At 42.4% G+C, this 27825-nt stretch overlaps 1 protein-coding gene across 1 annotated transcript in view; it reads right to left on the reverse strand.

The window, feature by feature from the left end:
* The window catches only part of hs6st1a (heparan sulfate 6-O-sulfotransferase 1a), a 94088-nt gene extending 67379 nt beyond the window's left edge, over nt 1-26709 (reverse strand). Inside the window, exon 1 of the mRNA XM_074691688.1 lies at nt 25873-26709. Coding sequence (XP_074547789.1) covers nt 25873-26372 — 500 coding nt within the window. The 5' untranslated portion in view covers nt 26373-26709. The remainder of the gene's footprint in view (nt 1-25872) is intronic.
* Between the last annotated feature and the right edge of the window lie 1116 nt (nt 26710-27825).

The raw sequence follows: 27825 nt of genomic DNA on the forward strand, positions 1-27825 counted from the left end.
TTCTTTATTTTGGGACCTTAAGCAGATATGAGATTAAAATGCGATTAATTCGATTAATTAATTACAAATCCTGTAATTAATTAGATTAATTTTTTTAATCGCCTGACAGCACTATTAAATTCATTGATTAAAGTCAGATTTTCTGAAGAGAAACCCTAAAATTTAAACTTTATTTACAGAATTCAGACTCTTCCTTAAAAAATTTAAAACTAAACTCCTCAAAACTCTGACTTTTCTACTAATTGTAAGAATTTGGTTTGTTTAGACTCCAAAAAAAATACGTCGAAATAATTTCCTTCTTTCCAGAATATGAAAAACTGCAAAAATTGACCAAAACATTTCTGTCTTCTTTACAGACCTACATGCCAACAGCAGCTGATTTAAAGGCCAAACTTGTGCCGTCTGTCTCCGTTTTGTTCTCCACCAAGGACTGGATCAAACAGACAGAATCTTAAAGGTCCCATATTCTGCAAAAATCTCTTTATTAAGTCTTTTAGTGAAACGTGTGGGTCTTTGTCTTTCCTCCCAGCCCACAAAATGTGATATTTAATGACCAAACCTGTTCTTAGTAGAGCTTGTGAATGTAAAATCCTGACCTAAAACCAGCTGTTTGGATTTTGGGGAAACACTTCTGTTCAGCTGCTGTCCCTTTAAAGCTCCCCACCCCAAAAACCCCCTTTGTCCTGATTGGCTGGCTCACAGTTTGAGGCCCCGCCCCTCCAATGTTAGGAGACGACCTCATCAACACCACTTTGATACCTCCTCCCACTAACTAACGCACATAGCTCTTTGTAGCTTTAGCATGTCAGCTAACCTCACAACCTGTTGACCGTGTGGCACAGCGCCGGTGTTCAGAGCGTTTTTGCGTCCCTGACAGAATGAACCTGAACCATGAGCTGTGCGGGGCTGAAGGGTTCAGAGAGCAGGGAGTTCAGCGCAGACGGAGGAAGAGTCTGAAGCAGCTTTAATGAACCCATTACATGAAGATTTAAATCACCGACCTCTCTCCTGAACAGAGGAGCGCCGTTCATCACACGGAGAAATCTCTGACTGCTGTATTTTTCATGATTTCTCACAACAGCAGCCTCCACTTCTCCTCACACTCCCTCCCCGCTCAGACTGCACGATGAATCATTGGAAGAAAAGGCAATTCAATACTGACTGCTGCACTTTCCAAATCACCTGAGGCTGCCCGTTTGTTATTAAAGAGGAGAAAAACATATTTCAGACGGCTTCCTGCTCAACTTAATTTGCTGCTGTGAAGAATCTGCTGGCCGATAAACAAAGACAGGAAGGAGAAAATCCTCCAGTTCACCGAGAGCGAGCAGAACGCAGACGTGTCTGATTCACCTTCATTCAGTCACTGAGCGTCACGTTAAAACGGCGAATTATCGTAACGGAAAGACACAAAGAAAGTCATCAGTCAAAGAGCTCAAAGTCTACGACAAACACAACATGTTTCTGTAAGTCATGACACTCTGATCTTGGAGCTGCTGTTTTATTCTGACCCCTTTTTAACAGCAGGAACTTTCCTCAGGCACCAGGAACTTTTAAAGGAAACATCAGCTTTTCAATGAAAGGAACCAGGAACCAAGGACTTTTTGAGAAACAATGAGCTTTTTAACTAGAGGGACTCTCCAAAAACTATTGACTTCTTGAGGAGCTATTAGCTTTACAATCACAGGAACTAAAGACTTTTGAGAGATTGTTAGCCTTTTCTAGAACAGGAACTTTTACCAAGAACCAGGGACTCTCAATGAACTATGAGCCTTTTGGCCTCAGGAAATTTCCCCAGGAACTTTTTGAGAAAATATGAGCTTTTCAACTGCAAGAACTCTTGCCAAGAACTAAGGACTGCCAAAGAACTATGAACCTTATGATCACAGGAAACCCCCAGGAACTAGGGCCTTTTGAGGAAATATGAGCTTCTTAAACATCAGGAACTTTTTCCAAGACCTTTTTAGACCTCTGAGCTTTTACACCATATGAAGATATAGGTACTTTTGAGGAACTTTGAGCCTTTGGACCCAGGAACTTTCTCAAAAAAATTGGATACTAAGGATATTTTAAGGAAATAGGAGCCTTTCAACCACAGGAACTTTCTTAAAGGACTAAAGACTGCTTTCGGAACCCAGAACCTTAATAGTGGAGGAACTTTTCCAGGAAATTTTGGATTTCTTGAGAAACTACAATGCTTCTCACCACAGGAACTTGCCCCAGGAACTTTTTTGAGGAACTATTAGCTTTTTCATCAGAGGGAATTTCACAGACGTTTTGAGGAACCTTGAGCAAATCGACAGCAGGAACTAAGGACAGTTTGAGGAACTATGAGCCTTTCAACCAGAGGAACTTTCTCTGAGGACTAAAGACTGCTTTTCGGAACCAAGAACACTTTTAGTGTGGGAACTTTCCAATGAAATTCAGGATTTCTAGAGGAACTACAAGCCTTTTGAGCACTAAACTTGCCCCAGGAACTTTTTTTGGGGAGCTTTTAATGCTTTTATCACTGGAAATTTCATTGATGTTTTGGGGAACCTTAAGCAAATTGACTTCAGGAACTTTCCCCAGGAACTAAGAATATTTTAAGGGACTATGAGCCTTTCAACCTCAAGAACTTTCTCTGAAGAGTTAAGACTGCTTTTCGGAGCTAAGAATCTTTTTAGTGCAGGAACTTTCACAGGAAATTTTAGATTCTTTGAGGAACTAAAAGTCTTTTGACCACAGGAACTTGCCCCCGGGACTTTTTGAGGAACTGTTAGCTTTTTTTTTTTGAGAGAGAGAGGAATTCATAGGCATTTTGAGGAACCTTGAGCAAAGCAACAGCAGGAACTAAGAACATTTTGAGGAACTATGAGCCTTTCAACCGCAGGAACTTTCTCAGAGGACTAAAGACTGCTTTCCGGAGCCAAGAACACTTTTAGTGGAGGAACTTTCCAAGAAAATTCAGGATTTCTTGAGGAACTAAACACCTTTTCACCACAGGAACTTGCCCCAGGAACTTTTTTGAGGAGCTTTCTTATCATAGATGTTTTGAGGAACCTTGAGCAAATCAACAGCAGGAACTTTCTCCGGGGTCCAGGGAAGATTTGAGGAAATACGAGCTTTCCCAACTGCTGCGTCACTGTCTCGTCCTCTTTTGAATGTTTTATCACCACTTTAAACGTCTGCAGGAGTAAACGCGCCGTCAGAGAGTTCCCTTTAGAGACGTGAGGTAAACACGGAGTGAAGTCGTCAAGTTTTGACTGAAATCTTCTTTTAAAGCTGTAAAAACGAGGAGCTAAGGACGGAGCGGGGACACTGAGATAAAAAAAGAGACAGTGCGGGTGTTTTGGTGATGAACTCTGGATACTTGATGTCCTGGAACTAAACTCCTCACGCAGCCTGTAATTATCATGCTAATGCTGTCAGAAGTGATGAATCAGAGCGCTGTGTCTCTGCAGTTTGTGCCGCAGAGCGCGCCGCTGAAAGAAGTTGTAAAGGGCATTGTAACGGACCCCTGTGTGCAGTTGTTCACTTGAAGCACTTCAGACAAGACTCCAAAAGGCCAGAACAGCATGTCCGACCTTTTCACCCCGACCCACACACACACACACACTCACAGACACTCACACACTCACACACACACACAGAGTCTGAAACGCCAAAAGGCTGACCTCTTTACGCTGATTAACATTCCTGGGGTGGGGGAGGGGCAGATGAAGAGATACTTTCCCTCACCTTCGTGCCCTCTGCTTCTTCCTCCATCTTTGCGTCTCTTTTCGCTCTTTACCTCCGACCGCTCGCTCCTCGTCTTCCTCGCTGTCTGTTTGCCCACTCCAAACGTAATTATCCCTCCCCTCCAATTTCCTGCGCTGCGGCGCTGCTTTTATTAAGCTCTTTCCGTCTTTCCGACTTCATTTCCATTTTTCCCGCTGTAAGGTTAATGTGCCCCTGCATGTGTGTGTGTGTGTGTGTGTTGTTAAGGCATGTTGTGGCAGGCCCCGTTAGTCAACCTGACTGAGTCACCACATTGGACCGAGTGTGAGCACGTCACTCACACACACACACACACAGAAAGTGATGAATATGCTCTCGTTCTGGCGATCAGGATAATAAAAACAGGAAAATGAAAAATGGGTGTTTCATTAGCTGCTCCACACCTCGACTGCTTTATTAAGACCTGTGACTCACGGACAACTCCACACCTGCTCTCTCAAGGCCTTTAACGGTCTTTGTGTGTACGGGCACACTCGTAGCTGTTCCAGATTTTGCAAAAATCATGAATCAGGATCAAATTCACAGACCATCATTCAATCACTGTTTGTTACGTTAAGACAGAGAATTATCAGTACATGTGGAAAGACAAAAGTATCAAGAAAAAAACCAGGAAAACAAATACAAATAAAAATATGATGATTATAATTGAAAAAAAAGGACAAAAAGACAAAATAATAATTATCAAATAAAACTAAAAAAAACTAAAAAATACAATTAAAAATGATAAAATAATAATTGTAAAATATAGATTAAAAAACTTAAAAAAATAATTACAATGATAAAATAGTAATTATATAATATGATTAAAATATAAATTAAATATGATAAAATAAAAATTGTTTAATATAAATAAAAAACAAAAAATACAACTAAAAATGATAAAATAATAATTATATAATATATATTAAAAACTAAAAAATTTAATTACAAATGATGAATTAATAATTATATAATATAATTAAAAAACAAAAAAAATTAAAAGTGATAAAATAATAATTATTAAATATAAATAACAAAACAAAAAAATAAAACTAAAAATGACAAAATAATAATTATATGATATATATTAAAAAACAAAAAAAAATAATAACAAATGATAAAACAATAATTATATAATATAATTAAAAAACAAAAAATAAAATTAAAAATGATACAATTATTATTTTATTATATAATTAATTAACTTAATTTCATTAATTTCTATTTTTTAATTAATTTAAATTAAATTTATTAAATTAATTTTAGTGAAACCTTCTTAAAAAAATTCTGGGAAAGGCTTCATGTGTGAACAGGCAGAATTTGAGCCAGATTTTACCTGAGTTAAATTTCTTAAAAGGTCTGCAAAAAATACTTTTTATTATCAGGAGAAGGAGAATTCTCATATGTGTGAATGAACTGAAAACTTTTTAAGAAAAATTTCTGAAAATTGTCAGGAGTGCATGTGTGAAAGCAGCTAACTTTATCCTCAAAGTGAGTCTGGAGGGATGTAATTAGCTTGTGTGAACTGAGGATTTCTTGATGGTGTTTTGAGAATCAGGGGAGAAACTGAGGAATCAGCTGATCGCACACAAACATGTTCTTTCACTTCCTCAAAGTTGAAACTGTGACAGAGAAAGCCACCCTCTTTAAACCTCTCAACCTCCTCCAGCAACTTCCTGAGAAGCGAGAAATATCTGATCGCTCTTTAGCGTCAGCGTCGTGAGAAACAGAAAGAAAAAACACCGGCACGCCGAGCAGAAAAGGTTAAAGACTTTCCAACATGCTCTGACAAAAAGAAGGTGAGTCACAAAGGAAAGAGAAAGCTCCTCTGCTGCGTGTAAACAGACTGAGGCATGTGGCACTCGGAGCGTGACAGACTCTGACTCCTGACTGGAGGCAGAAAAACAAATAAACCAAGAATAATGAAGAGAAGCACCTACGAGCGACGCATCTTTACAAGCCAGGCGAGCGTGTGGGCATGACCACATGTCAGGAGGAAACACTCACACAGAGACGGAGAGAGTGCATATCTCTGTTTCTCTACGTGTGTGTGTGTGTGTGTGTGTGAGAGCCAGACTCCAGCTGAGAGGGGAAGCAATAGCAATTCCCACTGACCTGAAAACCAGAGCACTCGCCACCTCGAAAAACACAGAGAGACGGGAAAAGACGGAGAATGTCAGTGAGCACGAGGAGTATGGAAGGCAAGGTTAGGCAGACTTCAACACACACACACACACACACAGGAACACACACACTTACACACACAGGTGCAGAGAGGGATTACTGCGAGGAACAGGCTTCAACACTCCTTTGTGTCAAAAGAAAACGGAGAGAAAGGGAAGAAGGGATCAAGTTTGCAGCGTGCACACACCCAGCAGCACAAAAACAACAACAGAGAAGAAGAGTGTGTGTGTGTAGCAGTGTGTAGGAGTGTGTAGGAGTGAGTGTGTGTCCCATCTCTAGCTTTTTGTGACTCCCCGAGGTTCCCCGCGGTCAAGAGCGGATCCTCTTTCTCTCTCGTGCCCTCTTTTCATGCACTCCTCTCCTCCTTTATACACTCCCTCCTCGTCCCCTCCCCGTCTCTTAGCGCGGCGCTGAATGGCGTCCTCTTTCTCCGATGAGTGACTGATGAATGGGCGAGCGCTTTGAAGTCAAGAGTCACAGCAAGCGCCGGTCAAGCGTGAAGAGATGCCCGGACAAAGGAGGAGGCAGAGGAAGGAAAGGAAGGGAAGGAAGGGAAGGAGGGTATTCAGCGAGGGGAAAACGTCAAACAGCGAACATCCATAAAGTCAGTGTTTGAGTCTCTGGAGCTAAACATGCAAAACAAAACAGAAAAAATCAAGCATCAGGCTCGCAGGAAGTCACCCCGACATGGCGGAGTGACATCTTCCTGGAAGCGGAGCCTGGCGGGCTCAGGCGGAGGTCTGAGGGCTCCCTACGGGCCCCGGATGCCTCCAGCTTCCCTTTAATCGCTATGGACACGGAGCACAAACAGATTGCTTATGGAGTTGATTTATTTGACAGCGCGCTCCTGATTTAACGGCTCGGGGTGGTTTTCTGCTGGTTTCAAAGCGTTGCAGGCATTGTTTTGGTTTCTGTAAATGATTCTCCTCTCCGTCTCCAGCCCTGGCGTTTCTCCTTTGTTTCGTCTAAACACGTCAGCGCTTTAACTGCAGCGCTTACTGACGCAGACCTCTGTCTGTGTGCAGAAGGACTTTCTTCAAATGACTTCTCTGGTTAATGAGCTCAGAGGAACTGGCTCCAGTGTTCCCGGGACATCAACAACAACAACAGCCCTCTGCAGAGAGCTCTCCCAGTGAGGAGCTCCCCCAGCGAGGAGCTCCTCACTGGGGGAGCTCCTCGCTGCTTCCTGTTAGAAACTTTAAGCAAACACTGACTCCCTGATCTGTGCTCCAGTTTACAGCACAAAAAAAATAAGATTCAAACTCGTTCAAACTGATAAGATATGGCACTTAGAGTTGGAGATAATATACTCGATATATTGTGGGTTGCTGCACGTGACGTGTTTGTAATGACCATCGAAAAACTTTCCTTTATGTGTTTCTGTGTTTGAAGAGAAGGGAAAAGTTGCTTGCATTTCTTGTCAGCTGCAGGTTTGGGGGTTTGCAAATTTTAAAAGTCCAACTGAAACATCTGCTAGGATTGTTAAAGGTCCCATATTCTGCAAAAATCCCTTTATCAAGTCTTTTAGTGAAATGTGTGGGTCTTTGTCTTTCCTCCCAGCCCACAAAATGTGATATTTAATGACCAAACATGCACTTAGTAGAGCTTGTGAATGTAAAATCCTGACCTAAAATGAGCTGTTTGGATTTTGGGGATTTGCCGACGTCAGCGGTTGAAGCCAAAGTTGAAGAGCCATCACTGCTCTGTTTTTGGCAGTAAACAGCCACATAGCTCCATGCTCAAGCTTCCCATCTCAGAAGAAGACAGACTAAGTGTCTAGAGTTCATTTATCAGGAAATGTTCCAGCTACACTCAGTAAAACTGAGCATGTGTGTGCTAGTCACTTCACGGCCGACTGCTTTTCCAACTTTGGACAGTCCAACAGAGGGCTAGCCAATAGACTGGTCCTGAATCCAGGCGCATTACCAACCATCCTCCAACAAACCTGGGACCCTGGAAATGTGAGTATTTTAAATGCTGTGTGCTGTGGAGCAGATGGAAGAGCTTTTCCTCAGTGTCCCCCCTGTCTCTGTGTTAGCTTCAGGATGCTAACTTTAGCTGCTGTTAGCCTGTTGTTTTAGCCTGTAATGTTACAGTAAACGAGCTTCGCTGTTTTCTAAACATTGTGCACTCGGAGCTCGTGGCGCCGCTCTCAGTGACGTGGAAGAGCGGGGCGGTATCAGCGGTGGCTCATTTACATATGAAGGCCACGCCCACTAAATCAGAGCGTTCTGAACAGAGGGGCTATGAGAGCCTGGAAACAATGCTGCTGTGCTTGATTTATTGGCTTTTTGGACCAAAACATGTTACTACCATTTCATGAAGACATCAATGATCCAGATTAAACTGCAGAAAAGGAGCAGGAGATGGGAGCTTTAAACTGGTGAATTTAAAATCTATTTAGTAATTTAAAGGAGAAATCATTATATCCAGATGTGTAGCATGATTAAGCTTAAAAATATCTCTTATGGGCAGATCTTCTTCTTGGCCGTCAGTGGGCGGGGCCAGTTGACATCATATTCCCTAATGTGATTGGCTGTGGTCTTTTGTCTGAAGAAAGTAAAAAAGGAAAAGCAGTGAAACGTTAAATTCTCCTGAAAGATCCCAGAAAAAGGGCAACGGCTGACGACGTCTGCCTAAAAAAAAAATCTGCTGGCCTGGATGCTCGACTTTAGAGCTTTAGTATTTTATCATCATCTAAAAATCTCTGATCTGTCGACCCCAGGGCTTGTTGGTGTTTAGTGAAACACAGATTTACTACAGGGATAGGTATCAGCTCAGTTAAATTAATAAAGTAAAGTGATGAACATCACAAGAGGAAAAGTTATCATTTGGTCATTCAGACCTGCTGACAACGAGAATGATTTTCATTTTTCAGGGGAAATCACAAACTTTAAGTATTTAAATAAGTGAAAAAAAGAAAGAAATAGAAACACATCAGAATATAAAACAATAACACTCTGTGTTTTGCATATCAAAGCCGGTGACTCACCAGATGTAAATCAACTCTTTCTACTTTGCTCAACTTTCCTCTTGTTCACCTCGCCTTCACACAGAGACTCCTCTGGACTCCAACAGAAACGGATCAGACATGATCCTGCATCCGTACTCAACTGGTCTGTCTGAGGGACCCACCATCAATCAATCAATCTTTATTTGTAAAGCACTAAATCATAACAAATGTTATCTCAAGAGACACATTTTATTAGCAGAAACCCAACATCAAGACAAGATAAGGAGTCTGATCTTATCTTAACCCACCATGAGTACAGGACTTGGCAGCATTTAGAAAGTTACAACAGCAAGGAACAACTTCCCTTTAACAGGCAGAAACCTCGGACAGAACCAGACTCATGTTAGACAGACATCTGAGGAGACTGTGTTGGGACCCAGAATCAAGCCCAAGTCCTGAGTGTTCCCAAGCTACGACCCAAAGTCCAGTTATGATAGCACACGGGTTTTCAACCTGCGGCTCTGGAGCCTCATGTGGCTCTTTGACGCCTTTGCAGTGGCTCCTTGGACTCATTTTACTGCCAACATGCTGGCTAAAGATACATGCTTCATTTGTGGGAAAATTACATAAATAGGTTAGCAAACAATGAAAAACTATATGTTGAGAAATATTACCAATAAATGTGATTAAAATTCATGTATTCTTTGGAAAAAAAAGTGGAATTTTGCAAACTGATAGAATTTATTTTTTTTGTAATTTTTGCAAATTTTTTAAATTTTGTTTTTTTACCTTTGCATTTTTTTTATTTTTTGCAATTTTTTTGTCACTTCATTTTTTTGAATTCTTGCAAATCTGTATAAAATCTAATTTGCTTGCAATTTTTCATTTCTATTTTTTTTAATTGTTGCAAATTTATTATATTTCAAAATTTTTGCAAGTCCAGCAAATTTTTGTAATTAATTTTTTGGGACATTTTTGCATTTTTGGCAAATTTTTTAAAATATTTTTGGGGACATTATTGCAAGTTTGGCATTTTTTAATTAATTTTTTGGGACATTTTTGTAAGTTTGGCAAATTTTTTTAATTAATTTTTTGGGACATTTTTGCATTTAAAAATAACTTTTTTTTTTTTTTTTGCAAATTTTTGACATTTTTAACTTTTTTGACATTTTTTTTTTATTTATTAAGCAGAAAAAAATAAGACGTCATATGTGCAGTTTCATAAATACAAAAACCTTCTAGTCTAGATCATTATTCACTACATTTTAAGATTGATGGCATCCAATGCATCAAAAGTCCCCTTCAAAATAAAAGCACAAATTTTTTCGCATTATTAATTTTAGCTTGAGTGAAACCCTGTGACCCACTTGTGGGTGTTTGTTGCTCGTGTGATACAGCTGTGGATGTTTTTCTCTGTTTCAGGGGAGATAAGATGATTACTGAACTTCACATTTTGACCAAATTAAAACTATAAGTTACACAGAAAGTCTTTATTACAGATTGAAGAAACATGAAGCAGCAGCAGGGAGCATCACACCTGTATTGTCTTAACTCTTGTACCTAAATCCAGAAGCTACAGCTCTGCCTCTACCTGCTGTCCAGTGTCTAAATAAAAACATGACAAACTCATTTTTTTCATGTATCAACGGCTGAAGTTTCAGTTTGAGCGCCGTCCTGTTGTTGCGTTTGTGGTGGTTTGGATTTCTCAGGAGCACTCAGGCGCGATAAGGTCGATAAGAGAGCGTAAACAGCATACTTCAGCTGATAACACCGTCCTGATGACCGCGTTCAAACCACACAACAGAAACCAGGCGGAGATAAAGACTGAACCAGCCCTAACCTGTCCTGACCTGACCTCACAGTCCGGCCTCACAGGGACCAGGTTTCTCCTCCTGTTAGACTCTGAGGATCTGATCTCTGCTCCACTTTAAGGACAGATCTGAACCCGTGATGTTTCCTTCCTCCTTTCATGATCCCGTCTCTTAAATGTGACAACATTTGGCTTTCTGCGCGGCGTATAAATCCTGAGGATGATCTAATAGACTCCTCCAGCCGTCTCTGACAGAGGAACATAAAGTGTGAAAAATGGGCGCCGGTGGAGGTTTAGTTCCTCGCCGTGACGCGCTGACAGGCAGCAGAAGGCTGTCGGCGGTCGTTTGACAGAAACCGAGGATCAGACCGGCGACGCCAGCGTCACACGGCGGCTTCCTAAACGTCACTTATCGGGGTTTCATACGAGAGGAAGCTGAGCAGGTGTGAAGGCCCGGCGCTCTGATATTCTCTTTGTAACTCAGAGATCACACCAAGACCACCACCGCGTATGTGTGTGTGTGTGTGTGTGTGTGTGTGTGTGTGTGTGTGTGTGAGGAAGACTCAGAGAAAAAGAAGAGGAGGGATTTTCTACAGAGCGCTTCCCCAGAGAGGAGGAGAGGAGACTGCACTCCTCTCGTGTTTATCTCAATCTCACATCGGATCAGATCGCTGGTGGATAAAAGCACTTCCTGACACATCACTTCCTCTCCCCGGAGGATGCTGACACGCGCTGGGAAGCCAAAACGGCGTGCTGGTGGCGCGGAGGGACTTTTTTTTTTGACAGGAGCGACAGAGAGAAGCTCAGAGAGGAAACCGAAGAGGTGAAACCTGCAGCGATGGCCCAGATCCACGAGGCGCTGCGAGGAGGAGGAGGAGGAGGAGGAGGAGGAGGAGGAGGCAGACAGGAGGTGAAGAGACTCTAAGAATAGTGTAACTGGATTAGCCTTAACACTGACCTTTATTCAGCAGAGCGACACTCCCCGCTCGCTGCTGTTACAGGAGAGCTTTGTCCTACTTTAACCGCGGCCTTCGGCTCATCAAAGAGCCGCGCTCAGGTTTCCAGGTGAGGAGACTTAACCCTTCACTGACCACGCCCCCAAACCAGACAGGAAGTTCCTCTTCATCATTAACAACATGGAGTTAATGTTTGATTAAAGACTGGACTCATTTCCTCCAATAAATCAAAATAAAGCTGAGTGTTTACATCCTGGATTTCACAACGATGGATTTGGCAGGAAGCGTCAAATCTGGACTTTTCTGTCCCAGTTTTTAAAAGAAACCAAAACACGCTGGTTTCAGAGAAGTAAATGATGAATTAATGAGTCAGTCTACAAAAGTCCATGCACTTTTTAACGCTGCAGGTCCAACAACAGGTCCTAAAACTGCCTCAAAGCCTGGTTTATATCTCCACATCACAGCTGACAGGATCCTCCTCCCAAATGGAAATACACTGAAATGAAGCAGCTGTTGTTTTCCCCCAAAGCTGAATAGTCACTGTACGATGAATATCAACATGTATCAGCTGCAATATAACATAATACACTTGAAATCGCTGTAAAAAAAGCAGAGATGTAGCGGGAACAGGCGATCAAACAGACGACACCTCCCCCATGACCAACGGTCTTCAACCTGTGGCCCTGGAGCCTCATGGGGCTCCTTTGAATTTATTATAGTAAATAAAAAATGATAAGTTGAGGACATTATTCGTATATGTGATCAAATTTTAATTTTTTTTTTTTTCCTCAAACTGATGAAATTTCAATTTTGGGGGTTTTTTAATCGTTTTTAAAATTTCACAATTGTTTGAAAGTTTTTAACATTTTTGGCATTGTGGAATTGCAGTTTTTGTAGTTTTTAAGTTAAGAACTTTCCCAATTTTTTTTCAATTTTCTGAAAATTCTCTTTTTTGAAATTTAAATGATCAAAATTTGTTGCATTTTTTTTTTTCAAATTTTTGAAATAAGACTTTGTTTTTCAACTCTTGACAATGTGTTTAAAATAATCTGATTTCATTTTTAAAATAATGGTGCAAATTTATCAAATTAATTTTTTTTGCCAGTTTTGCAAATTTTAGCAATTCCCAATTTTGGACATTTTTGCAGTTCTTAACTTTATGATTTGATATTTGTTGCAAGTTTCTTCAAACTTAACCATTTTTTGACATTTTGAAACTGCAGCTTTTGCAGTTTTTAAGTTTCAAACTTTTTCTAATTTTTTGCAAAAATTTTTAAAAACTCATTTTTTAAAATTTTGATCAAAATTTGCTGCCATTTTTTTTTTCCCATTTTTGGAAATAAGAATATTTCTAATTCTACAAAATTTGTTTGATATTTTCTTTCATTTATTTCATTTTTCAAAATTGAAAACTACTAAATTTCCATTTTTTGACATTTTTGCAGTTTTTATTAATTAACATTTTAGTTATTTATTTTCATTTAACTTTTTTTCAAATTTTTTAAATTTTAAACTTTTTTACATTTTTGCCAATTTATTTAGCATTAAGAACTAAGACATCAGTTGTACAATTTTCTTTGTTTTAAAACACTGATAATTATTCACTAGATTCGAACTATGTATAGTTTTAGACATTTTTTTGTCTTTATTGTGAAGATAAAGTAGATTTTGTGGCTCCTGAATGACTTTAATCCAGTTGAGCTGAGGAAAAACGGCTCCTATGAAGGTAAAGGTTTTAGACCTCTGCTCATGGGTCTGAGAGAAAGAGCAAAGAGAAGTTGTCATGGTGATCCAAAATCAACGTTTGTAATAAAACTAACTTAATGACTGACTTTATAATACAATGTGCACAAATTTCTGCTAAAGGAAAAACTTGACGTCGTCTTTTGAAGTGTGTGAGCCTGAACCTGCTGAGCAGTATTTACCCAGCAGACGCCGTCAGTCAGAAGTCGCTAAACGCTCTTTATTACAGCCGGTCACATCAACAGGAGAGTTTTCTGTGCTGTTAGCAGACATGTCGTGGTTTTCCCGCGGCTGGGGGAGATGTTTGCATGAGCAACTCTGTGCACAGAGTTCACATGCAAAACAGAGACGGAGAAACACGACACGGCGAACAGGGAGGCAGCAGATTACAGGAAACATGAAAACTACAGATACGAAACCTCTGAGCAGAGTCTGAGTTTGTTTCTTTTCACAGGGTCAGGATAAAAACAGACCTTTTCATATAAAGAAAACTAAATGTGAGCTGATACTTTCTTATTCCTCTTCATCAATCCAGATTAATCCTCAGATTTTATTTCAGAACAAAGTCCACATCTCAGAGAGCGCAGGCAGAAAAACAACATTATGTATTTTCCTGACATCTCCAGCCGCAGGGAGCAGGAAGACTGAAAAGCAATGTAAGTAACAGAGGCACTTTTCATCTGTGGTTTACCCCACACACACACACACACACACACACACACACACACACACACACACTCACACATCGAATCACCACACAGGCTTGTGAACACAGATCACACAGGCCACACTTTCACACAGCAGCAACTGGACACATGCAACTCCTGCCTGAATGCACAGATGAAGCACACACACACACACACACACACACACACACACACACACACACACTCTGATAACGTGTGCAGCTTCAGGAGCAGCTCTGCCCTCAAGCTCAGCGCACAAACCCAGAGCAGCCGAACGAGGAATCTGCTTTTTTCTGTCTTTCCATGAACAGCGTCAGCACACACACACACACACACACACTCACACACACACACACACACACGTGAGTGTGTGTAAAATGTGCAAACACACTTCGATACACAGAGACAGCACCGTGCAGGGCAGGAAATGATGGCGGGATGATGGGTAAAGGCTGCAGACACAACGCCGTCATTCATTCTGTGTTTTTTGGGGGGGCTGGTAAAAGTCACTCTGGACCAATCAGACGAAGCTCCGCCCACTGGTTCAACAAGGCGGCTTTAGATTAGCATTTTTCCCACAATTCAATTAGCACGGCTGTCAGCCTCAACCATCTCTCTCTCACACACACACACACACACACACACACACACACTCATGAATAGATGCATTTAATCATAAAACACAACGCCAGTGGAAAACGTTTTTGTTTGTGTTCGTGGCGCTCACGCTGAGGGCCACTTCCTGTCTGGACAGACAGCGCCAGTGATGCGTGATGGTTGCAGACTGATAATAGAGGCGAGGCCAAACCAGATTTAGGACCCAGGACCCGGATCAGGCTCAGACTCTGCCTCCGCTCCGACCCGCCTAATGACTCCCGCTCGCCGCTTGTCTGATTAATCGCCTGTAATCCCATTCTCATGGATAGCATACCATAGCATCCCCCAGCTCTGCTCATTAACACGCCCGCTAATCAGCCCGGCTAGCAAAGCTAATGCTAGGCTAGGCTAATCAATAGGCAGTAATCCTGTTGGCGGAGCTGCTGCAGCGTAGCGCCGCTCATTAGCAGCCATAGAAATGTCTGCTAATCACTCTCAGCACGGCTATTTGTCCACAGGGCCGCAGAGTCACGGCGAGGGTGGCGAGGAGGAGGAGGAGGAGGAGGAGGGGTGACATTTGACAGTCGGGGGAAGAGACAGAGTGACACACAGAGTCACGGAGGCTGTGTAATGATTAAGAAACACATCAGTCTTTTTCGCCGTCTCTCTGGTCCCGCTGCTCCACGCCGTTCAGGTTTTATCAATCAATGAAAAACACGCTCCGATCCATAACGGCTGATCGATAACGGAGGCTGGAGCGACGGTCGTCAGCGGTCAGGCGGATCCCTCTCCCCGTGCTGTCTTTAAAGCTCGCTGAGGTGAAACAGCCGAGGTCGATCGATGCAGGAAGCAAGCGTCGCTCAGGCCGCCTGATGGGGACGCTCACTTCCTGTCGACACCAGGATCTCTGACGGTGTGTGTGTGTGTCGTCTCCCCAGCGCCGCACGTTTCTGTGACCTGATGCTGAACCTGAGCTGAACTCCCGTGGAGCAGCAGCCGAGCGCGGCCTGTCAGCACTCGAGGAGCAGAAACACTCGCGCCCTTCCCTTCGTGTGAGTTAGCGTGTTTGTTTGTTAGCGTGTGTGTTAGCGTGTGTGTCATCCATCCTCTCAGTGAAGGGCAGAGCGTGAAGCTCAGAGATCCACTCGCCGCGGAGCGTTATCTGCTTTCTGCTGGCTGAATCCAGACGCTGTTTGGAGCGGGCGCTTGTGATTTATGGAACAAATAAGTTGGTTTACAGAGTTTCTCTCTGAGTAGCGTGAGACGAAATGAGAGCTGTGCTGTGACGACCACACGCTGTAATGAAATCTGCTGCAGCGCGGCCTCAGAGTCACGATGACAGCTCGGCTCCCACTGCCATCAAAGGGTTAGCATTGACTTTAAACTGATCTGATTTTACTCTTTGGTTCCCAATCTGTGGGCTGTGACCCCTGAAAGAGCACGTAAAACGTTTAAAGAGGAACTGATGATAAAGATTTAAAAAGGATGTGAAATCAGTTTGAAGCTGACATTATATCATCTCCACAGAGTCCAGGCTGTGTGAAGAGGAGTTTAAATCCTGGCAGATATGTAAAACAAGAAAAAATCAAGTCTACAAACATCTGGACTGTGCTTAAAATGTACGGATTTATTGTCGTTTTCAGGTCGAAATTGTCTAAAAATCAAATCCAGATCCTGATCCTGCAACAAAAACATCCTGACATGTTTTTCATCACAGTGCCCCCTAATGGAGAACATGAGGGACACCTGAGGGACAGGTGAGCTGTGATGACGGAAAGAGGATGTCTGAGCTCACTTAGTCACTGATTTTTACAGAAAACACCAACATTTACAAACACAGCGTTCACATTACTTTGGCGATTATTAAACAGGGCTGGGCATCGTTAAGGTCTTAGCTCCAAAATCAATTGGATTAGATATTGATTGAAATACTTCAATGTGGGTACGTTAAGAAGTAGAAATGCAAAAAAAAGAAAGAAAGAAAATACATGATGGAGCTAAAACAAACCAACGACTGAGTTGCTGATTTTGTTATTGATTAATAATCACCATTTGAATTAAAGATGTAGGGATTTGTTTTTATCAAAATTCAAAAATATATATATTAAAAGTGAATGATAAAACTAGCAACTGTCAGAGGTTAAGTATTTTTTTAATAAACTGAAGTGAAAAATTAAACGGTTTAACTGATAACTCTCTCTGGTTCATTTATGTTGACTGAAAAGGACCTGGCGCACATTTGCTGAGGTGTTAAACAGCAGCAATTAGCGCCAACTAGTGGTGAGGAGGACTTACTCGATGTAAGACTTTTTTCGCCTAGAGTATCTGCAGCCTTCACAAAGACGGATACCTTGAAAAAAGTCTGGTATCGGCCCAACACTGATACCTGGTACAGGTACTTGCCCATCTCTAATTTGAATATAATTAGATATGAAGGTGGAAGTTTTTTCCCTCGTCTTTACTTTTCACTTCCTCTCTGTAAAACCATATTTCTACTTGTTGATACCTTAAGACAGTTGAGTGTATCGTCCTGTCCTGTTTGTTGTAAATGAAGGAGTTGTTTTAGTTTGGAAGTTTTCCAGTTTAGTGAATCTAAAATGTTTTTTCCTTTTCTGTACCCACCTCATAAACAGAAAATCTTATCAAATATTTAACAAAAAAAATAAAAGAAATATATTTTCAAAAAAAATTCTCTGTTGTTAATTTCTAAACATTTATTTTCATGCCTGTGTGAATACAGCCGTACATCGCGAGGGATGGGAACCTTTCACAGTTGAAACGACACAGTACCAATGCCCTGTACCTGGCAATCGATACCGGTACTCAATGGTACTGATTTCCAGTACTTTTTTGTGTTTATGTGGTAAAAAATATCAATTTGTTTAATAATAAAGTATAACATTTTTTTCAATTTAACATATTTATTCTTCATTATATAACCTTTCAATGCTGTGTTCATGTCCAGTAGGAAAATCTTCTACTCTTCCACTCCCTCACAGTCACAAGGATGCATTTAGGTACCTAAACATGGTACCTTTTGATTCTTCACAAATGGGTACTCGATACTTTTGACAGAATTTGGTCGGTACCTGATAAAGTACCTGATTTGGTACCCATCCTGATACATCGCCTCACTTTTTAAAGAAATAAAACAATCAGAAAATCAGACTTAAAAGCTGAAGGAGCTAGCTTTATGCTCTTGCTGTTTGGAAAGTTAAAAGGTGTTTTTTTTCCAATCATGTGGTTATTTACTATTTTGTCAGAGAAGGGGCAGATATAACAAGAAACAACATTTGTTTTAGATTTTTTAAATTTTCATACTGTACTCATATTTTTATGACAAGGAATGAAATAAAGAGAAACTCAATTAATCTAAACTAAACTGCTTGATTTAGCTGCAACGTTGTTGGTGTTTGGTCCGGTGTGGACTCCATCAACACAATGGGAAATAACACACACAGCGCCCCCCACTGGCCAGGAGGTCAATCAATTCAGAGGATTTGCCAAATCGATATCAAATGGGGCTGAGAAATATCGCAATGCGTTGATTAATCAATAATTTTACCCAATCCTATTAATAAATTTGTCAGGCAGAGCTGCTGGACCCTCTGAAAAAGTTTGGACGAAGGAGACAAAGAAAAAACGGCTGAAAACGGGATCACAGGGTCTGTGAGTGAACAAGGTAAAACTAGCAACAGCAGAGCTAGCACCACCAGCCTTTAGTCTTCCTATAGGTTTAAATACATGAAGGTAGTCAGACAGAAACTAGACAGCTGTCGTTCAGTTGTGTTTGTTTACATCCAGGTAGTAGAGCTTTATAGAGTAATAGCAACAACAAACGACGATGAAAGTGAATGAAAGCTTCAAAAAGAGAGATCTGCAACAAATGTAGTATTTTTAATTAAGACGCCGTTTTAAAAAAGCTAATTTGAGCACATTAACCGTGTGATGAAAGTGTGTTAATCTGCTCACATCTCCTCATTTATCACCTCTGAATTAACTCAGTCTGCTCGCTGCCCTCACTCCTCAGTCAGACACAGCTGGTTTAGCTCCTCTCCGTTAATCCCAGTAAGACCCCGGTTTCCAGCCGGACTAGCAGGCTTGTCCCTGACCTGAAGGCGCTGAGAGCCCCGTAAGACGGCCGGGAATAACCGGCTACGGGATGTGGGAATGTCAGTCGGGAATGCTGCGGGATGAGCGGGCGTAACCGGCTTTCCAGCGCCTGGCCGGCAGCGCTTAGACCTGCCTAATCTGATTGGATTAACACCAACCTGCCTGGCTTCACATGAGCGCACACACACTAAAACACACACACACACATTAGGCCTGTGTGCCAATCAGACGGCGCGGCCTCGCCTGCTCCGGGTTCATCTGGATTCAGGGCTGGCCGGCTGACGGCACCACGCTGCGCGACCACACGCACGCGCCTCCGCTCTCACACCACGCTCACGCACGGAGGCGTCTCGGAGAGCGGCGATTTGTGCCGTGAATCTGAAACAGACCCGCTGAAAGAAAAGTAAAGCTCGGCGCTTGACAACCGTGCTAATCGACGAGCCCCCTCCCCGGCCATGAAACCAAACGTTTTCACCCCTCCAGCTTTTATCTCCTCCATCACTGCCTGACAGCTCCTCTTCTCCTCCATCCTCCTCCTCATGTTACTCCTCATCACCTCCATCTCACCCCCCCCTTTCATACTCGTACATGTGATCATTCATTAGAGCCAAGGCAGTTGTCCATTAGGCAAAGCAGCCATTTTGGAAATTGCAGCAAATCTTCCATGAAAAGACATTTCCTCTAATGCGGTAGTCACGCTCGGGGGGAGAGGAGAGAGGGATGGCGAAGGAGAGAGAGGAGACGAGGGGGCAGGAGGAGAGGAGAGGGAGCAGGAGGGAGGAGGAGGGAGGAGGAGCCCCCCTGCTGTTTGATTAGAGACTGACACCATCAAGGAAGGAAGGAAGGAAGGAAGGAAAGGAAAGGAGGAGATGGAGAGGGCTGAGATAGAGGCGGTAAAATTAGCTCCATCACTTTGCTTGCTAAGACGCTCGATGACACACTACTAGGATTAAAACTAGACACACACACTTCAGAGAGGGGTGCACACACACACACACACGCGGGACAGATGGTATCCCCCGTCTGAAAGCGCGCCTCTAATTTGGGCAAAGTGATAGGAACCTCCTTAACCAATTAGAAGCAGCGTATCTATGTCGATATTTTCACGCACTCATTAGCGTGTGTGTGTGTGTGTGTGTGTGTGTGTGTGTGTGTGTGTGTGTGTGTCCCCTGGGATCACATTAAAGCTGATATAAGAGGTGGGAAATGACAAATCCACTCTGAGTGCCGCTCTGCTGACGATGGGACTTCTTCTTCTTTTTTTTTCCCACAATGCCACTGCTCATCTCCATCTCATCTCATCACCGATCAAAGTGCGACCTGTCTCTCCAACCGCCGTCCATTCATCTCGGCGCCGCCGCTTAATGCGCCTTCCTCTAAAGCTGACACATTTGTCACCAGAGCAAACTAAGCCTAATCCATCGCAGCACTTTTTCTCCCCCCCCCCCCCCCTCGCAATTTATGATGTAGTGAATATGAAAAAGCGCCGCGTTCAATCCAATTTCCTCAACGTCGCTAAGTTTTTATGCGCTCTTGAAGTCGTGGAGTCGTAAAGAGCCATCTGTAGGATCGATGAATAATGCAGCTGTGACAACAGGGCTCGGGGAAGGTTACGGCGTGGACTTTAGGGAGCGTTATCGTCTGAAGTAACTCGTGTAAGTGTCAGACGGGATGTCTGTGAATCATGTTCACGACAAACACGTTACATAACGCTCAAACTCCGAGCCGGGTCATGAATTTGTTCGTCTTTAAATATTAATTAGCCAATGATGCACTGTAAAAATTCACAAGCCTGCTGAAAATACCTCCCAAAGTGAAGCCCAAACATTCAGAGCTCCCCCTTGTGATCAGCTGCGGTACAGCGCATAACATGAGGGACACGAGTCAGACTCAAATTAAAGTAAAACTTTGGTTTAATTATTATTTTTTTGCATTAAACTGCAACATTCAGCTGTGAGGATGCACAAAACTGCAGTTCCTCAAGTGTCCACCAGAGGCTGGCTGCAGAAACACCAGAGACCACATACACACTCATTCAAAAAAGCAGATCTTTACAGCAGGAATAAACATGTTAACAGCCTCGTACAGATTTTTTTTTTTTAATTTGTAGTTTCGAAAATATCAAAATAATAAATTATGCTTTATTATTCGAAGCCTAACTGACCTTAGTGTGAGTTGGGCACATTCGGTTAGCAGCCAGGCCCAAAACCAGCTTCAACTCCTCTCGTTTACTTCCATGGGCAGAGATTTGTGCCACAAGACACTGAATTTGAAAACTGATCTGATGCTGAATTTAATGTTTTGAAACAGAATCTATTTGCTTTAAAGTTTTACAACTTATTGATGACCCAACCCTACATTCCTTAGATCCAAAAATAACAAATTCAAAATCAGTTCAGCGTGGTTCAAAGTCATGTGTCCGTGAAGAAATCCTTTTCACAGCTGAGTTGAATTTTCAAGTAGGGTAAAAACATTTCAAAGTAAATAAATTCTGTTTCAAAAGATTAAGGGCTGATGAAGGGGTGTCACAATTCTCCGTAAGTCCAAGGGGAGGAGCTACACAGCTCTGAAAACCAAGACAAACTGAGACCTCATTTAAAAGCAAAGGGCTTGACAAATTTCCCATGATATCCATATTTTTTTTATCAGACATCAAATCATTTGCGCCTTTCACTGGAATATAAGCCATGTTTGAACTAGTGGTTGCATTATGAAATTGCTCAATATAACGATCTAGCTAACACTGCTATAGCTACACCTACAGCTAATAATAGCTACACTGATGTCAGAGCGAGGTGACAGGTTCACAGTGGACAGACTTCACTGCAAGGCCAAAAAAATATATCTTACATCTACATATTTTTTAAATTGTCCGATAACGATATTCTGACGATATTGAACAAAAACTACGGTGAACTTTCTTGCCTACTAAGAGGACGACTATGGATGAACACAGCATTTCAGAACAACACTTCTTTAATTTTAAAGTGATTCATACATCTCTGTAAAACATCGCCCAACCATATTCTACGGAACAAACACATGTGCACATTTACACACACAGACGAGCTCATTCTGTATAGCCGACAGAGAGCTGGAAAACCACCACAAGAAACATCTCCCAACACCTTCTCTGTGAAGATGCAACACTAGGGACTGGAATCGAAAACCGATAAGAAATGTTTCAATCCATGGATATCGTTAGCCTTTGTGCTTAACAATTCCCTTATCAATTCTTTACATTGTGCCGGAGCCGCCGGGCCTTACTAGTCTGCAGCAGCTATCTTAGCTTAGCAGTTAGCTAATGTTTCCCAAGAAAACTCTGATTCAGGATTTTCAGCTTGAAGTTTTCCTGAAGAACTGACTTCATAAAGAAATGTACATCACTCTCTCTCAGGAGATTCATATTCAGTACATTCAACATGATCTAAATCACCTTATTTACCAAAATAACAAAACAGCGCAAGTTTGACGCTAACGTATATGGGAAACTGCATTGATGTGCTAGCAGTTAGCCTACATCAGTATAACTTCAGCTTCAGAATATAATTCATCACAGAAACATATCATATCAACTCTTTGTAAAAAATGCTGCGAATTTCAAATGTCAAAAGCTAACAGGCTAATGACAGGCTCATGGCTGACGGAAAGGTTCCAAACAACTTAAATCATTGCTATAACCACTTTGAGACACTAGATGGCCTACTTGAATTATTAATATATTACAACACAGAACATCAACGTCACATTGTGTGAAATTTTGACCTGTTTCTGTTTAATTAAGCCCAGAAATATCCAGACTCAGGGACCAATTACATTTTATTCACTTACAGAATAAACTCAATTAAATGTTGTTGACACAGAAAACCTGTAAAGCTACTTTTGGTACCAAGAAAATTCACAACAGGAATTTATAAGGGAATCGATATCGACAAAATCTTATCAACTCCCATCCCTATGCAACACTCGCTCCGAACCATTTCCAGACGAGGAGAAGGGAAGAATCAAAAGTCATGTGACTGAGCCCTGTCCGCTGATTGGCTTCTGAGGTAAACATTCAGAATGAGGACTTCCAAGCACCGTCTTTTTACTTTGAAACAGTCATACTCAATGATGTCAAATTGCACATTGTTAAAGCAACATTTTGGATGATATCGCACGCGGTTACTCATGTGACCTGGTGCATTGTAGTGAAGCCTGTTTGCTGCGAATGTGTCGCCCTGATCTGACATCGGTTTATCACCAGTTTGTAAAAATCTGTTTTGTTTGGAAGTGAACAAACAGTTGCTCTGCCTACAACAGCCAGCGAGCGTCTAGAGGGTGATGACGTAGCAGGGATCAAGTGGTGACTCATTTCTAAGAGACGTGTTTTTAACTCTTACCCCTTGGCCCTTTATACAGAGGGTCACAGGGGGAAGAATGACAATCGGGACTGGCCTTAAATTGAATTTTAGATCTTGTTTTTTAAAGGGTAATAAACAAATTAAATTCTGTTTTTAGAGACACAGATCTCAGCCTGTAAACTTCACGCTAAGTCAATCAAAGTGAGGTTGAATTAAATGTTTCACTACGGCTCCTGAGGCCTAATGGATGACCAGATTTTAAGATTAAACGTCACAGTTAGCCTCATCAAGAAAGCTCGTTTAAATCCTCCCCTGCTAAAAAAGAAATGAAGAAAAGTAAAATAATCATTAAGATCATGAACCTGTGGTTATTTCTCTCATCGTTGCATTTCTATGCCCTTCCTTTGTGCAAAATGTGGAGTGCCTGAAGCAGGCAGAGCACATCTCCACTGTATTTCATGGAAGCCCTGGCAGGGAGAGCATCAGCCAAGACCTTCTAGGGTCTGATGTTGATGTTTCTAGAAATAAAACAACAATTTCAGTCATTCACTCTGTCACAAATCAATGTTTCTAAATTCTCTTTTGCCCATAACTGATCCTGAAATGATTTTCTGCAGCAGCTCCAGGTGAAAGTCACAGAAATATTAAGTTTTTATTTTTGGACAAACAGACATGAATCGTCCTTTCTCTGTGTTTTCTGTTTCTTGGATCTCTCTCAGGCTCAGGAGTTGTTTTCATACGTCTAAATCAGGCTGATGGAAATGGTCCTAATTCACATTTTATTTTTGCTGCATCTGAAACGTTTGCGTAAAATCCTCCTGACAGCTGGTGGAGAGCACAGCTGCAGAGAGATCTCACGACCAGCCCGGCCCGGTCCGAGGTTTCTGGATACGACCGTGTCTGTTTCTCCAAGTTAACAACGCAGCTCTGAACCACTTCCTCCAGAGCGGGCAGGTATGTGGTGTGTCTGACACACACAGAGGCCTTAAAGCTGTCAGAGCTGCAGACTGTTTACCTCCAGCACACTGACAATACACACACAGCTGACCTGAGAGCTCTGCGTACGACGCTGCGCCAAGAAAATCCTTCACCACCACCGCCGCTCGGTAAACACAGATGATCTTCTTCACACTTTCTCCGGCCTCCTCGCCACACTGCGACTGACCCTCAGGACAAATGGCCCCGAACAGGAGCCCCCACCGTGAGGCAGGAGATTTAAACATGCACAAACTGGGGAAGCAGTGAGTGTGTGTGTGTGTGTGTGTGTGTTTCCTGCTCGCTGCAGCACATCTCGTCCCTGTCGAGGCTGAAGTGTGTGTAATGTGGGGCAGCTTTGTTTTTCTTCAGGGTGCTATTACGCTTAAGGTCCCTTGTTTCTCCTGTCAGGGCTGATAGGACAGTCGATTACACCAGAGGGGAGAGATCTTCTTCTCTGCCTTCCTGTCTGCTCCGAGTCCCCGCCGCCTCCCCAGGTGCACACAAACACACACCCCGGCTCTGAGAGAGCGCTCGCAAAGTGATGAAAGGCTGTTTATCCTGCATCCACCGCCATATCTCAGCTCGCCATGCGAAGAAAAAAAAAAGGGCCTGGACACGTTATCACCTCTGACCAGGAGGAGTCAGGACTGACGCCAGCAGCAAATACCAGCGTTAGCGTGTGTGTGTGTGTGTGTGTGTGTGTGTGTGTCCCAGCGGTAATAATCACCCGGATTAGAGCGGAGCCAAACCCCCGCAGGGTCCCCCCTCTTTCCCCCCCTGCCCCAGCGACAGAGCCCGGCCCGGCCCTGCAGCCCCGCTCTGAGGAGGCATGGGAAGGCGAGCAGCCGAGACGCCAAAAACTCCTCTTTCCTCCTCTCTCCTCCTCTCTCCTCCTCACCCCCTTCAGCCTATTGATCTAAATAAAAACACTGAACATTTTCAGGCAGTACAAAGACACATAACCCATTCAACAAGCACAGCCTTTAACCACAGGGGTGCAGTGAAATGGAAGCTAATACAGCTGTCAATATGTCTGTGTGAAGGATGCAATATGCTGAAAACAACAGCGGGGAAGCACGCTGCAGAAATGGGTTATAACTTAATAAGGATGCACGCCGTGTCTGGGTACCTCAGTCAGTGTGAGGGATTACTGCTGAGTGGAAATGTTGCCTGGATGAATTACACTCCTGGAGTAAATTCAGCCCAGTCTCAGCGTGGGACCAGGATCTCCTGTCAACAATTGTCTGCTGGACTCTGGTCCCATGTGTGACATTAATCAGGGTTTTGGTCTGGACCAACCTGCTGCTTTAGAACAGACATCCTGAGCTCTCACAGACACACGCCTCAGGGGCCAAACACGGCTGTTGATTCAGACATTATCAGCGTCTTTCTGGTGCAAACTTCTTCTGTTAGACTGGAGAAATGTCTTAAAGTGAGATTAGATTTGTCTGGTAATAATTGCCTCTCAGGAGGATGAGCCTGCATTAATGGCTGTTTTGCAAACCAGACAACATGTGTAGAGAAAGTGGAGATAATTCAGTCCTGTTCTGTGCGTTAGCCGCAAGATTATTCAGATCTTATGCAACAGGATCCTTTTCACAGCCCTGTGAGTTTACAGTGACCTCAATGTACCTGGGTTTATTCAACTGTGGTATTCCTCTAATCCCTGGTCTGAACCACATAAAGCAGACCTGGTAGAGGAGACCCAGGTTGGGGTGTGGGGCCACAGGTTGGGCTCCACAGTGAGGCTGGTTGGTGGGTGGATCAGTCTTACCTCAGGTTTTTCTGCTTGTTCTCCTTCTTGTTGAGGACCCCCGGCACACAGTTGGTGAGCTCGGTCCAGTCGGCGTGCAAGCCGCAGCTCCAGCCCGTGGAGAACCGGGAGAAGAGCCAGGTCTCCTTACGGTTCGGCCGGTAGCAGGTACACTTCTTCTGGCCCGGTCTGCAGTCGCACGGGACCTCCAGACGGACATTCTGGACCAGGTGCCTCCCGAAGGTAGTCCCCCCGGTCTTCTGGATGTGCAAAAACACGATCACGTCCTCCCCCTTGATCTGAAAATCAATCGTCCTCTCCAGGTCCCGGACGGGGAAGTAGTATTTCTTCACGTAGTGGGGGTCCGGAGTGGGGAAGATGTCCCCCTCGTCCTCCTCCGTGAAGTACCCGTGCGGGGAGCCGAAATTGATCACCCCAGGAGCCACGTACTGATAGAGAATCAGCATGAAACACACGGATCCGACGACGATCAACAAGAATTTGCTGCTCCTCTCGACCATGGTCCTTCCCAGTGCGGTCCCCGCAGCGCGCTACCATTTCCCAGTCAAGCCGACAGCACGGAGCACGGCGCTCGGCGTCTTCATGCTCGCTCCCCCGCCAACAACGACTCGATTTCGGGGCTCAGGAGTGGCTCATTCCGCTTCGAGGCGACCGGCAAAGTTGGCTCATCGTCCTCCGAGACTGTTCAACGCCGTGAAAGACGCATTGTAACTCGCAGAAAGCCCCCCCGCAGCCGACCCTCCCCCGTTTACTTTACTTTGGTTTCCACACAACAGGCTCACTGCATCACCATGGAGCTATGTACCCAGGATGCAGCGCGAATCCTACCTTTTCAACCTCTCTCTCTCCCCCTGTCTGAAAACACTCTGAAAGGGAGAGTCGCTTTAATTCATTGGTTGACGTGTAACGACTGCGTCACCGCAGCAGCCAATAGCCAGAGGCCATCCAGCGCTTCATGTCCCTGCTGCTGACTCCGGTTCAGTGACTGGGAGCTCGTTTAGGCTCGTTTTGGTTAAATTAAAAAAATAAAAAAATAACTGAAACTCAGACAGTTTTCCTGAACCTTAACTCTTCTCTACACAACTCACAGAGCTCATGGACTCACCACTGTCTTATGTTGTGAATGGCTTTTTATTATACAAAAATACAGTTAATCTTTGCTGTGAGAGCGTTCATATTTGTATGGAAGAGGATTAGGGCCACTGTAAGAAAAAAGTACTTTATTTATTTATTTATCTATTTATTTATTTATCCAATTTTTATTTAAAAAAAGTCAGAAACCTGATTTAAAAATAAATAAATAAATAAAAATAAAATAAATAAATAAATAAATAGAAATAGTAATAAATTAATTATAAAAATTTGAAATGTTTTTTTTCCAGTGGCCTTTATCCCCTTTTATATATTTGCTGATAACTCAACGACATGATTAAACAAGGGAAAGCATAGTATTTTGGTTAATGCAACTAGTGGATAATTCTTTCTCCAATAGATTTATACCACTTTAACAACACTTTTTCATTTTTGTACTATATTTAACTTCCACTTATACATAATAAATGAATATAAATATAAATCATCAAAAGAAACAGGTCAGCAAGTGCCCATAAAGAATATATCCATACATATTAATATTTATCTGTAAATTCATGTACCACTGATCAGTATGTGTAATTCTTTCCTTTTTGCAGAGTATAATTTTTTTCCCCCAATGCATTTGTAGTACTGAAGCAGCTTATGACCGCTGGAAAAAAACAAAAGAAATAAAAAAAGAAAGAAAGAAAAACAAATACGTCCATTTTTTATAATATTTTATTTTATTTTTTTTTATTTTATTTTTTTTTATTATATCTTATTGTATTTTATTCTATTTCATTTTATTTTATTTTATTTATTTTTGTTTTTTATTTTTTGATGAAAAAAAGTTTCCACTTCTGAGTTCTTTACTTCTTT

This window comes from Halichoeres trimaculatus, unplaced genomic scaffold, assembly GCF_033239565.1.
Source record: "Halichoeres trimaculatus isolate MK-OKI-2021-1 unplaced genomic scaffold, fHalTri1.1 fHalTri1_scaffold_17, whole genome shotgun sequence".
Taxonomy (NCBI): domain Eukaryota; kingdom Metazoa; phylum Chordata; class Actinopteri; order Labriformes; family Labridae; genus Halichoeres; species Halichoeres trimaculatus.